This window comes from Terrapene carolina, unplaced genomic scaffold, assembly GCF_002925995.2.
Source record: "Terrapene carolina triunguis isolate 2854851 unplaced genomic scaffold, T_m_triunguis-2.0 Scaffold227, whole genome shotgun sequence".
NCBI classification, from domain to species: Eukaryota; Metazoa; Chordata; order Testudines; family Emydidae; genus Terrapene; species Terrapene triunguis.
The window spans coordinates 2,719,383-2,732,248 of NW_020664578.1; the positions used below are offsets into that span (position 1 = coordinate 2,719,383).

Sequence of the window (12,866 nt, forward strand, 5' to 3'; positions counted from 1 at the left end):
TCCTCCCACGGCTGGGAACAAGCCGCGCTGTATGTGGACAGCTGTTCTCTGAGTTCTCACTCCCGCTTCGCCCACCACCCTGATCCCACTGGGACCATGCAGGGGTGAGGGGACGCGCTGGGAGGACCAGGAATGGCTTTCAGTCCTGCCGGGCGATCTGGGTTCAGCTTGGTGCCAGCCTGAGTAACGTTGGGTCTCTTTTGTTCTAGCTCTGACAGTCCGATTCCTCACCCGGAGGTTTATTGGTGAATACGGGGATATTGGTGAGTAGCTTTGCGTTATAATCTTTCTTTCTTTCTTCCTTCCATAAGTCCACAGTCACTTAACGGCTCCCTCTTTTTCCCCCTCCCCGTGCGGCTCCAGAATCCGTTTACACGCACAACGTGATGGTCGGAGGCAGAGACGTTTGCTTCAGCATCTGGGACTCCACCTGCCCCCAGGTGAGAAATCCCGGCCCGCGGCTTCCACCCCAACCAAATGGGCTTTTGGGACAGAATGGATGGAATGAGTTTGTTGGGACTCAGGCCAGCTCCTAACAGGACAGGTGTCCTCCCAGCAGATGGAGCCATGGCCGCTCATCCCTACCCCTTTCTCCTCCTAGAAGGGCACATGGACAAGGACAAACTTGCTTTGGTGCAGGGCCTATAGGAAACTCCTCTGCCCTCAACAAACATGGCCCCCTCGGCTTCCACCTGAGACTGAGAAGTGGCACCCAATTCCTTTAATAATGGAATTACTTTTCGAGGGAGGGAGGCTGAATAAAGACCGAGGGGGGGAGGACGAGAGCATTGCTGACAGAACTGACCGTCCCCAATGCCCTGGCGGCGACCAATGTCAGGCACTCACCAGTGTCTCCATGTGCCCACAACAAAGATGGCTGCTTCAGCTCTTCCCCAGTAATGGCCAGACCCTCCCTCCCCTCCTAGCTGGTCAGTTGTGCCATGCGGCACCTGGAGGGGAAAATCCTTTCCTGACCCCCCCCCCCCCCCCTCCTCCCCAGCTGGGCTGAGGCAAGAGAGGGGGTGGGTTGATCTGGTCACCATGGCGACATGATGGCCTCTTCGCCTCGGCTAACTCCTGGTTTTTGTCCCGCTCTCTCTAACCTGCTCCCACTGCCTCCTTTCCAGGCTGCCGAGCTCCAGGGCTGGGTGAGCGAGAAGCAGCTGCGCTGGGCGGACGGCTTCGTCGTGGTCTACAGCATCTGCGACCGCTCCAGTTTCCACCTGGCCCGCCAGCAGCTCCAGCGCATCCGGCAGCTGAAGAGACGGGGCAGTTCCGAGAAAGCGCCCGTCATCCTGGTGGGCAACAAGCGGGACCTGCAGCACCGGCGGGCCGTCTCCAGCGAGGAAGGACGGCTCCTGGCCCTCTCCACGAACTCGGGCTTCTTCGAGATCTCGGCCGCCGAGACGTACCACGGCGCCCTGGTGGTCTTCCACGAGCTCCTCGACCTGGTGCGGGACTCCAGGAGCTCCGGCAAGAAGGCCGTGGGCATCCGTGGCATCGTCCGCACCATGTCGGCTGTCTTTGGGAGGAGGAGGACGGAGTAAGCGAGGAGGGGCCCCGCGAAGAGAGCTCAGATCCTGGGGACAACGGAACGTAGCCGGAACCACGCGCCAGTGGCTTGGGTGTCACCGGTTCCTCGGCGTGGCATGAAGCGTGGCACCGGATGAGCCCCTTGGCGAGGGTCCATGGCGAGAGCCATGGGGAAGCAGTTCTGTGTGTGTGCCGCCGGCCTTCTCTGGTGGGAGCTCTGGCTGGGGGTCTGCGATATAATCGGGGTGGTAATTACATTCCGCCTCCCTACCTGTGCCCGCTGGCAGTTTCCGCTGGAGGAACGATTCTCCACCTGCCCCTTCCTAAAAATTGTGACCGTGTGGCTGTTAAAGAGCTGCTGCGCTCTGCCCCAGAGGTGGGTGCATTTCACGGGGTGGGTGAACGAGCGATGTTTACAGTGAACCAGGTTTGTCGAGTGGACATTGGGTGCCCAGTTCTCCCCTGACACCTGTGCAGAGTGGGCGTGTAACACTAGCAACCCTGAATGGCAGCATTTTACGGGCACTTTGACTCCAGAGGGCCAAAACCCCTGCTGGAGGAAACTTGCACTGCTCCATGGAAGTGCACCAGATTTGGAACACAAGGCAGCAGAGAAGCTGTCACCCAGATCCCATATTTGGATGATACGGTCAGTATATGGGACCTGAGCCTGAATTCAGGCTCAGCTCCTGTCGAGAGTTGGATACCACAGTGAGGGGCAACCTATAAAACCTTTGCTTGAGGTCCAAGCATTGGGCCCTCTTAACCAAAGGCACGACTGTCTGCAGCAACCTAAAAGCCTGAAGCACAAAGTTTACGTACTTTTAAGGGGCCCATGTTTGAAAACTCGGCTCTAAACCCTCGGGTAGTAGAGAGAAGATTACAATTGTGGTGGCGAAATAATGGGGCTTACTGAAGTTTGAGTCGCTTGCACTGGGCTGCATTGGTTTTTCTGCTGGGTTTCCAAATTACTTTTAGCAGGAAAAGTAATCGGGCCAGGTTCTGATCTCAGTTATGCTGGTCTGAACCCACGGACTTTAACAGAGTCACTCTGGAGTTACACTTGCTGTAACTGAGAGCAGAATCGAACACACTGCGTGACTCGTCAGCTACACCAGTGTCAATCCACAGTCACTCCATTAGTCAGTGGAGTGACTCTGAATTTATTTCAGTGTAACTGACGGAGGCAGTTATTGCGCCCGGTGGCATTTGTCATTGCATGCAGCGAAGGCTAGTGACAGAAGTAAGGCTCAGGACTCTGGGGTTCAACTCCTGGCTCTGCTACTGATTTCGCCGTGCGACTTTGGGCAAATCACGTCCCGCCCTGTGCCTCAGTTTCTTCATCTGTAAGATGGGGATAATAATGCCTACCTCACCGTTTGTGTGGTGTGAGGCTTCATTAGTTGCAAAGTGTAAACTATTATTGATTTTTTTTTTCCAAAGCCAAATTCTCAACCTAGAATATTAGAAACACAGAGCTGCTGAGAGATAGGGCTTTCACTGTTTAAGGCAGGGTCATTTGAAATGCCACCTGTCCCAGGGTGAGTGGGGAAAATGTTATAGTCTCCAGCAGCTGGAATACAAATTCTCCCAAATGAAATGTGAACTGTTGTATATTTGTGAATAACATAAATATTTAACTTATTGGAGCGAATGTTTACATCCGGAATTTTTTTTTTCCCGGTTAAAATATTCTACTTGCACATTAGAAAAAATAAATGATGGTGAAAAAATGTTATTTTTGGATGGGCAATAAAAGTTTGTATGTTATAAAAGAAAAGAGTTCAGTGCTTTCACTATGACTCTTTGCCCTTGGAGGAAAATCTCAAAGGAGCTGGATTCAGTTCCTGGCTTTGCCACGGACGCCCTGGGTGATCTGGGCAAGTTACTCAGGCCCAGCTATTACAACAGGGGAAAAAAGGGGGGGGGGGGGGTGTCATCAGATTTCTAAGTAACGAACAGACAGTAGAGAGGCTCTGGCACTGATCTGTTACCTAGTGGATAGCAAACTGGACGGGGGACTCGGGAGACCTGGATTCTGTTCCCAGCTCTGCTGCTGGCCAACCTTGGGCAAGTCACAGCCCTGCGGTGTGCCTCAGTTTCCCCATCTGTAAAATGAGGATAATTATCCCTCCTTTGGAAAGCGCTTTGAGACCTGCTGATGATAAGAGCGAGTGGTGGTTATTATTTAACCCACACTACAAAGCCAAAGGGATGAGCAGCGAATGGAGTGGCAGGTACTTTCGGCACAGATGCAGGCAGCAGTCTGGTGAGGTCGGTCCTGAGGTCAGAGCAGGCCACAGTGTCATGAGTTATTGTGCCCTGGGACACTTTTCACAGCTCAGACATAGCAAGGGGGGTTTCTTTGCAGGTTGGGTTCTAGTGGGCAGAGTAAGGGGACTCCTGGGACCCATGTCTAGGAGGGAGTGTTGTCTGGTGGGTTAGAGCAAGGGAGTGGGAGCCAGGACTCCTGGGTTCTCTCCCTGTGATTGACCTCAGAGGGGTCACTCCTGCTCCAGGTGTCTCACTGCAGTCAGTTTTCCCTTCCTCCCTGCATAGAAGCGCTCACACGGTCACAGACACCAAACAGAGGGAGCCGGTTGATCTGCAGCCACGCAGATGGGGGCGGAATCCACGCAGCCCTTGGGACCATCCTGTCCCCGCCCCAGCCATGAGACAGAAGCTGCGGCTGGGGAGCAGACGGCGGAGGGAGGCTGGCGGCGCTATTTGTGAAGCTGAGTGGGAGGGGGGCATGGAACCGACGCCCACGTGCCGCGACAGTCACCATCCGTGGGTTCTCGGGACGCACCTCCCCCACAGATGGGCATTTGGCAGCGTTACCCAGCGTCCAAGCAGAGCGGGTTTGGCCAGAGCCACACAGCTTAGGGCTGCCTGCAGCACTGACTCACATGGGGACGTGTGTGGGGCAAATTCTGGGGTGGTGTAAATGACACATGAGGCCTGAGCCTCAGTCATTCCTCCCAGGCTGGAGTGCGGGGGAGAAGGCATTTAGTCTTTTATTCTGCCTAGCCTCCAGTATAAATCAGAGTGGCCTCAGGGCTGCTCTAACTTACGCTCTGCTCCCTACAGGCCCTCGGCAGCAGAGAACAGTCACAGTACAGTGTGCTCTGGTCATGCCCTGATTCACCCCCTTGCTCTTATTACCAGCCTCCCACAGACATGAGTGGGGGAATCCACTGTGGACTGAAGGGAGTATGAAATCCTGAGTTTATATCCCAGCCCAGGGACCATAATAACCCTGGGATCCAGCCCTCTCTACTAAACCAATTGGTTCAGTCACAGGGCACTGGGCTGGGGCTCAGGAGGCCTGGCTTTGATGCCTAGCTCTGCTACAGCCTCACTGTGTGACCCTGGGCAAGTCACTTGAGCTCGCTCTGTGCCTCAGTTTCCCCATGTGCAGAATGTCGCTAAAGACCATTAGCAACTGAATGCTGATAAGGGACATTATAAGGACCTAGGCAGAGAGTTAACCCCCTGTTTGCCAGTGCACAAGGGGCTCTGCACTCAGGCACTGAAGATGGAAACTGATCTATTCTCCCTGGGACCCACATGGCTACAACAACCCTGCAAACAACTAGTCTCTCTGGGACAGTGCAGGGGTGAAGCTTGCCCTGCTGTGCCCTGTTCTGGGTGGATAAACAAAGGGTTCTAGCGCCTGGGATGCCTCACACCAGCACTGATCTGTGTTTGGTTTTACACCGGAGTCCATACTCGGAAGCAAATGCCCTGGAATAGAATTTACCCCTCAGTGTGGCGGCCCACACATTCTCCCCTGAGCCCGCAGGCTACAATGTGGGGACTGAGCAAGGGCAGAGACCATGTCCCCTTAGTCAGCATCCTCTCAGGAATCTGCTAACCTCCCAACTGGCTGAGCATTCACAGAGATGCGGTCACTTCCCCTTGCTGGGGGCAACACAGCCGAACAAAGCTCAGCTCCCGTCATTTCCAGGATGTTACAGAAAGGCTCTGGATTTGGGAGCGCATAGTAGCAGCTACGGGCCAGGCTCTGATCTCTCTTATACTGGTGTAAATCCAATGCAGAGAGTGACTCTGGGTTTGCCCCAGGGAGCAGAATCTGGCCCAGTCTCCTAATCCAGTAGGGACCGGGGTGTGTGAAATCTGAGGCGGTCTCTAAACGAGGACTGTGCAAAGAACATTATAAAAAATAACATGCAGAGAAAGATAGAAGTTAAAAGCAGCTCAGATCAAATAAAAAATGTAGGGTCCCATCCTGGTGCTGATGGACATATATTTGACATCCCTGTTCACCAATCCCCCCAAAGCTGCCATATCAAGAAACAATGGGCCCTTTTGGATCATGGGAGGTGAATCAAAGGAGCTGTTCTATCTGGTTTAGGGCATTAAATAGGAACCTTGTATGGAGGTGCAGAGCTACTCTACTGACTCACCCTTTCAGCCAGACCAGGTGGGGCCTGATTAAGCCTGCTCAACAACATAAAGGCTGAGAGTCTGGGAGTGAAGGGAGCGCTAGAAGAGGGCCTACAGGTAAGAGATGTAATGAGCCTGCTCAGGATGGAGCTTAGGAGGGAGGGGGGGCTAAGGTTTATCATGATAAGCACAGTCCTGCCTGAGGGCTTTGTTACCTTAATGAAAGAGGATGGCCAGCAGTGGGGAAGGGTGAGCTTGGACAATGTCCATCATGCATGTGCTGTGTTAGGAGCCAAGCACAGAGGGCCACTGACCACGCATCGTGCCCAATAAGTATCTACTGACCTACCAGGAGTTAAAGTGGAATGCAATTCTGGGTAAACAGCTGGGTGCATGGGGCTCTGGCTTCCCAGTTACAAAGGGGCCCCAGGCTCTCAAGACACTGCCCTGTCTAGCAGCAGTCGTTACCTCCCATACACCAGGGGCCTGATTCTCTGCACCGGTGGCTGTCGTTTATACCATGCAAAGCAGGTGTGAAATGCCCCGGGCTCAGAACGGCAGTGTTGGACACGCACACTGCACTGGTGTACATGACAGCACCAGGGGCAGCATGATGGAGCTGGGGCCTGGAGCCAAACACCTCCAGACTGCGGGGAAGTTCAGCAGGTGGATCTCAGCTCCAGAACGGCCTGAAACCAAACCCTGGGGGGAGTCAGGATTTGGATCTGAATTCTGCAGCTCCGGTCCACCTCTAACTCCACTGTAACATTTATGGGCTGGGGTCACCTTCACCTGGCCCTATCAGGAAGGGTCGAGCAGCCTCTGAACAGTGAGATAGAGAAGAGGCCTGGGGCTCGCTCCTCAGAGCGACAAATGCCGCTGAAGTCAACAGCCACTGGGGGCATTGAGGATCTTGGAAAATCATCTCCATAAGGCAGATCTCTGGAAGGCTCCAGGCAAATTAATTGATCAAAAGGCCCCCTGCAGTACGGAGGTAACACCTGTCCTGTGTCTGCAGAGACACCAATAAGCATCGGCTTCTGTGCGCTCTCAGCAAGGCGGCGATTGAAGGAGGCTCAAAGAACTGAAAAGGAAGAACAGGAGGGCGAGGAATAGAACAGAAGACTCATTTAACAGCAGGCGAGGGGACGCCAGACTCGGCAATCAATAGCCTCACTACAGAGACACGGGGCTGGATTCTCCACTCGCTTTCCCCAGTGTCAAAAAGGAGCAGCTCTGCGGCAATCAATGGGGCTACGCCGGTGTGAAACCGGAGTGAGATCAGATTCTGGCCCACTTGCTGACCCTTGTGCTGCACCCGCTGGCTGCGGGGCAAGTGAAATGGACGTGTGCGAGCTAAGGGAGGGCTGGAACAATTCCACAGTGGTCTCGTAGGGCCCGATTCGCACCTCAAACTGGTGTCAAGTATCAGGGGGTAGCCGTGTTAGTCTGTATCTACAAAAACAACAAGGAGTCTGGTGGCACCTTAAAGACTAACACATTTAGAAGTGAGGTTTTTACTCAAACTGGTGTAAGTCAGGGGAACGCACACGGGAGTCACTGGACGTGCCCCTGAGGGGCGAGTCAAGCTAAAGAGGGATACATATTTTGCAAAGCCCCAGTCTGAGGGCGCATGCAATGCACACGGCATGCGTATCGCCGCTCGCATGGGCCCGGAGCCTGCAGCCACTCAGCCCTCTTCTGGGACTGCAATGGAAGGGAGGAGAGACAAGGCCGCAAGCCAGCCTGAATGGGAATGACAGGTTATTTGAGACAGGTGCGCCTGTTTAGATACAATCCAAAGTGCCCCCCCCAATCCTTTACCTATTGTTTAAACACAGACATGGGGAACTAGCTGCAGGATGCTTACCGCAGGAGGATGCAAGTTCCTGGCCCTGGGAGGAACATGGTCTAGTGATTTAAACAGGGGGCTGAGACACAGGCCATTCTGTGTCTGGCTCTGGGAAGAGAGTGGGGTCTAGCAATTAGAACCAGGGGGCTGGGAGACAGGACTCCTGGGTTCCATTCCCAACACTGGGGCGGGGAGTGTTGTGTAGGGCTGGGATTTAGGATCCCTGGAATCTATTCCACTAACGTGCCTGGTGACGAGTCACATAGTCGCTCCGTGCCTCAGTTTGCCCACCTGTAAAGTGGGGGGATAACACCCATGTGCTTAGCATGTGCGGAGAGTCTGCGCGAGTGATGCAAGAACCAAGGATTGCTATTTCTGAGTGAGCTGTGCCCGTTTGCAGACCCAAGAGAACGAACGGCAAGGGGACGCAGCCCTGGCTCCACTGAATGTGGCTGGGTTCACGTATTTTTTTTTTTTATTACATTTTACAGAACACAAGCACAGGAAGGGAAATGCGAGAGGGAGGGGAACCTCGCCTCATAGCGAAACTGATCAAAGCTAATTCACGAGGGCCCTGGACTGATGGAGCCCGTCCTGCTGCAGTGTCTTTGGAGGGGACGTCTCGGTCATGCGAGAACCATAAAGGGCTCTGGTGCAGCAGCTGCCACTGGAACCGCCTTCCTGTAATGCCATCTCTTCTCTCTTCCTGACTTGTCCAACTCCACCCTTACACGCAGGCCGGCCTTTCCCGACGCAAGAGCCTTCTCCAGGGCAGCTTCGCTCCCCTGGGGCAGCCGTCCTGCATCTCTCCTCCCCCGTCGGAGCCTCTCGGCAGATCCAGGCCCTCTCTGCTCTCTATGATTTAGCTTCCTAACTCCATAAAGTCACTTAGGGTGCACCTCGCATGGAAGGACAGGATACAAAAGCGAGGGCCCCCTTTTGCACACTGCTCCTGCGTGTTTGAAGCCAGAGGGAGCAAAGGGCACTCTGTGGCTGGCAGGACGGGTGCTAAAGCTAAACTGGAGGCATGTAGCCAGCTGTTCGGTAATCCCGGCACTTGCACTGCATTGGGGGTGTTTTGCACGTGAGATTTAGCTCTGGACCATCTCCTCTATGTCAGAGCAAGCTGCTTGGAAGAGCTGGAAATGCATGAGACCCAAGATGGCGTTCAGTAAGCGCCACTCAGCTGTGGGGACCATTACTGCCGTGGGGAAAGAGGGGTCTTTTTGGAAGCACAGTTGTGGTAGTTGGGGAAGATGTGAAGGGGTGTCAGTTAATAGGGGAGGTAAGGCTTGGCAGCTACCAGCGATGGGGTGGGGCTGGCATGCTGGTCACTGGAGAAGATGCCTTCCACGGGGGGTAGCTGTCGGTATGTTTACCACTAGGTGTGTTGGGGGATTAACCTGCAGAATGCCCAGCTGTGGGATATTAACTGAGGTTATCCTGTGGAACTCTCTGCTGCAGGATGATATCTGAGACTACCCTGTGGAACACCCTGCCACAGGATATTAACTGAGGTTACCTTGTGGAACTTCCTGCTACAGAACAATGTCGCAGGTTAACTTACAGAGCCCCCTGCTGCAGGGTATTAACTGGTTCTGCTCAGCCCCCCCCCAATTCTATTCCTGGCCTAAAGTTTCCCAGCCTAGAACCAGCTAAAAAATTCCCAACAGAATGTTTTTCCCTTGGGAAAAATTCGATTGGACAAAAATCAAAATGTCTCGCGGGAACGTAACAATTTCGTTGACATTTTCAAAGGGAAATTATCGAGATGTTTCATTTCGCCCTTATCATTTTGACTTTATAATATAATAAATATACTATTAACCTAGCGCTTATATAGCACGTTTCATTCATAGACCTCTAAGTGCTTCATTTCTCCCATGTTACAGATGGGGAAACTGGGGCACAGAGAGGCAAGTCTCCCAGCAGATCACTGGCAGAGCTCGGAATGAGCCCAGGTCTCCTAAGTCTCTGGTCAGTGCGCTAACCAGTAGGCCACTCTGTCTCCCTATATAACAGGTGAAATGATAAAGTCGAAATGAAACAATTTCGATACGGTCATCACGCATGATTTTATATTATTTCGTTTTGCGAAAGATTCCGAGATTTCGATTTTCTGCCCAGATCTGGGAGAAAACAAAATTTCAAAATCCCAGAGTGCCCTGCAGGATGCAAATCCCACTTCCCGCCTGGCTCCCGGCGGTTGTGGCAGAGAAGGGGGGGGCGGATGTCCTGGCTGCATGCTCACATCGCTTCGCCCAAGGAGGAGAGGTCCCTGCCCTCCCAGAGCCGGCTGGCCACAGGGGGTGGAGATCGAGTCTTCTTGGCAAGGGGATCCCGATTCAGGGTGGCGGGGAGCCCTCTCCAGATCGGTGACGGGGCGGACCTGTGACCGCTCCCATCCTGGATGCTGTGTTTGTCGCTAGAGGCCTTGCTGCTTGTGCCGCCCAAGCTTGATCTCCTCCTCTGGACGAGCCGGACAGGGATGGGGTCCTGGGGGAAGCCAGGCTGGGGCCTTGGGTCTGAGTCACCCGTCTCGGTCAGAGCAACCAGAGCGCGGTGGAGTCGACGTCTCAGCTGGATGGGAACAACAAGAACAACCTGGAGAGGTCACCGGCAGGGAATCACACACATACACCCCATCCCCTCCGCCCATCCCTCCAACGTCCTGATGTGAGTCTATTTTCACCCCCGCCTATACGAGCCATTAACGATTCTTATGTAAGACCCGGGAAGCGCAGGGTTACTTTGCTCCGATGTGATTAGAGAGCACTGCTGGGAACAGTCCCTTCTGGACGCTGCTGCTTTCAAGCCACTCGGGCCCTGTACAGAGGCCTGGCACGGCTGGCCTTACCGGGACGGTCCTGGTCCGGTGAGGCCCCAGCTCCCCCCTGGACTGGTTCCGGACCGGTCAGTGGGGCTGGGAAGTTGCTGGCAATGGGGAGTTACTGGTTCAAAACCCCACAGCATCCCTGGTGGCGGAGAGGCAGAATGGGAAAGGGGCTCTCTCACTGAGTCTGGTGGACACAGACAGACCCTGTGGTTCTCTAGCTCCCAGCCTGTGCTGCCTGGGTCCCCACACACGGTCTACCTAGGTTGACCCCTCCATAGGGAGCACCCGTGCTCTGTCTATGAGAAGCGGGATCTTCATTGCGGGGGGAAATAGAGGGACTTACACAAGCATACTGGGAGAGTTTACAAAGGGTTTACCGCCCCTCTGCACCCTCAGCCAAATCTCCCCCGTGGCTACCATCAGCTAACATTTTGATACTACACGAGGGAGCTACCCCTGACGGAAACATTCACCGTTCGCTGCACGAGCGGCTGTTTGAAAAGAACCAGGAGTCCGGTGTCACCTTAAAGACTAACAGATTTATTTGGGTATAAGCGTTCGTGGGTAAAAAACCAGACTCCTTGCTGTTTTTGTGGATACAGACTAACACGGCTACCTCCTGATGTTTGAAAAGAAACGTTTTCAGGGCTGGATCTGTGTTTTCAGAGCCCCTTGAGCTCTCAGGAACGCCACAGGTTTTACCTCAGTTAATAGCCTGCAGCCGCGTGCTCTGTAGGTTAACCGCCATTACTGTCACACTGGGATGGCTTTAACAGGGGCTGGAGGCATTCAGAGCTAGAGCTGGCCAAAAAAAGCAGAATTTCCATCTCCCGGGAAATGCAGGACTTTGAAATGTCGTCTACACTCGTTTGGGACCCCAGGCCAGGAATTGTTGAACCCGAAGGAAACCAGAGCTCCAGCGTCTACACTGCGGCACAAGTCCAACCACCATATCCCAGACTTTCTAGTGACCTCCCAAAACCTCCCAGTCCTTCGTTCGTGATGCAATGCGGGCAACCTCGACTGTCCACCAAACCTGACTGTCCAGAGGACAAAGAACGTGAGCCAGCGGGATTATGGGATATTTTTGGTGGACTCCCAGAGCATGAATCCAGCGTGGCTGTGTCTACACTGCAAAGCAATAGGGCTTGGACCCTGAATCCCGACTTGACTCAGGCTCAGACCCTCCACCCCTGGGAGGCGGGTGGGTCCTGAGACCTGGGTTAGCGCGGTTTGTGTGTAGACAGAGGCGGGGTTAGGTGTGCGACTGAGTCAGAACCCTGGGCGTACACTACAGTGTAGAAATGCCCTTGGAGTACCTTTCCTAGACCCGAAGAAGAGCTCTGTGTAGTTCAAAAGCTCATCTTTCTCTTGCCAACAGCAGTTGGTCCAATAAAAGATATTACCTCACCCCCACAACCCCGGTGACCAGATGTCCCGATTTTATAGGGACAGTCCTGATTTGGGGGGCTTTTTCTTATATAGGTACCTATTACCCCCCCCCCCCTCCTGTCCCGATTTTTCACACTTGCTATCTGGTCATCCTACCCCCGCGCCTCTCTTACAAATAATTCAACAGCCCTTGGGCCAAAGAGACAGGCCGACTCTCTAGCCTAGCGGTTCGGGCACTTGCTCTGACTCAGAGAAGGGACCCAAACCTGGGCCTCCCACGTGCCCGTCCTAACCAACAGGCTGTTGGCTATTTTGGAGCAGGTCTCTCTCCCTCTGAGCACAAATTCCATCCTGGGCCTAAGCAGGAGCGCCACCAACTTTTTTGCCGCCCTAGGCGGTGGAAGGTCCCGCCCCCGAAATACCGCTGATGACCGGGGCGGCCGAAGATCCGGCCGCCGCGGTCGCCGCCCCCCAAATGTTAGCGCCCTAGGCGACCGCCTAGGCCGCTTAATGGGTTGTGCCGGCCCTGGGCCTAAGCAACCTTCCCGGCAACATTTTCATCTAAACCAACGTACTGTCGGGCACCGTTCCCTGGAAACTGACATATTCCCCCCGAAACAGCATTTTGCAACAGAATTTTTTTTTTCCTGCAACTTTTTTGCCCAGTTACAACCCCACCCCCCCCCCCAACCCCCCGTTCGGCTCCGACCCCCGCAGCACGTGAGTTACTGACATTGGATCTCTCCGCTGCCCTGCTGATGACAGACGGCAGAGAGCGGCTGAGCCCCAGACCTGCCCCACTCCCCAGTGACCCCTGGCTGCTGTACATCCTGCAGGCCTCAC

General features: G+C 54.2%; 1 protein-coding gene across 1 annotated transcript in view; it reads left to right on the plus strand.

Annotated features, from left to right (window-relative positions):
- LOC112111836 (ras-related and estrogen-regulated growth inhibitor-like protein) overlaps window positions 1-3,276 on the plus strand; it is a 23,423-nt gene extending 20,147 nt beyond the window's left edge. The window contains exons 3-5 of the mRNA XM_029912465.1: window positions 210-263; window positions 364-440; window positions 1,128-3,276. Of these exons, the coding sequence (XP_029768325.1) occupies window positions 210-263; window positions 364-440; window positions 1,128-1,547 (551 nt within the window). The 3' untranslated portion in view covers window positions 1,548-3,276. The remainder of the gene's footprint in view (window positions 1-209; window positions 264-363; window positions 441-1,127) is intronic.
- The last annotated feature ends 9,590 nt before the right edge of the window (window positions 3,277-12,866 follow it).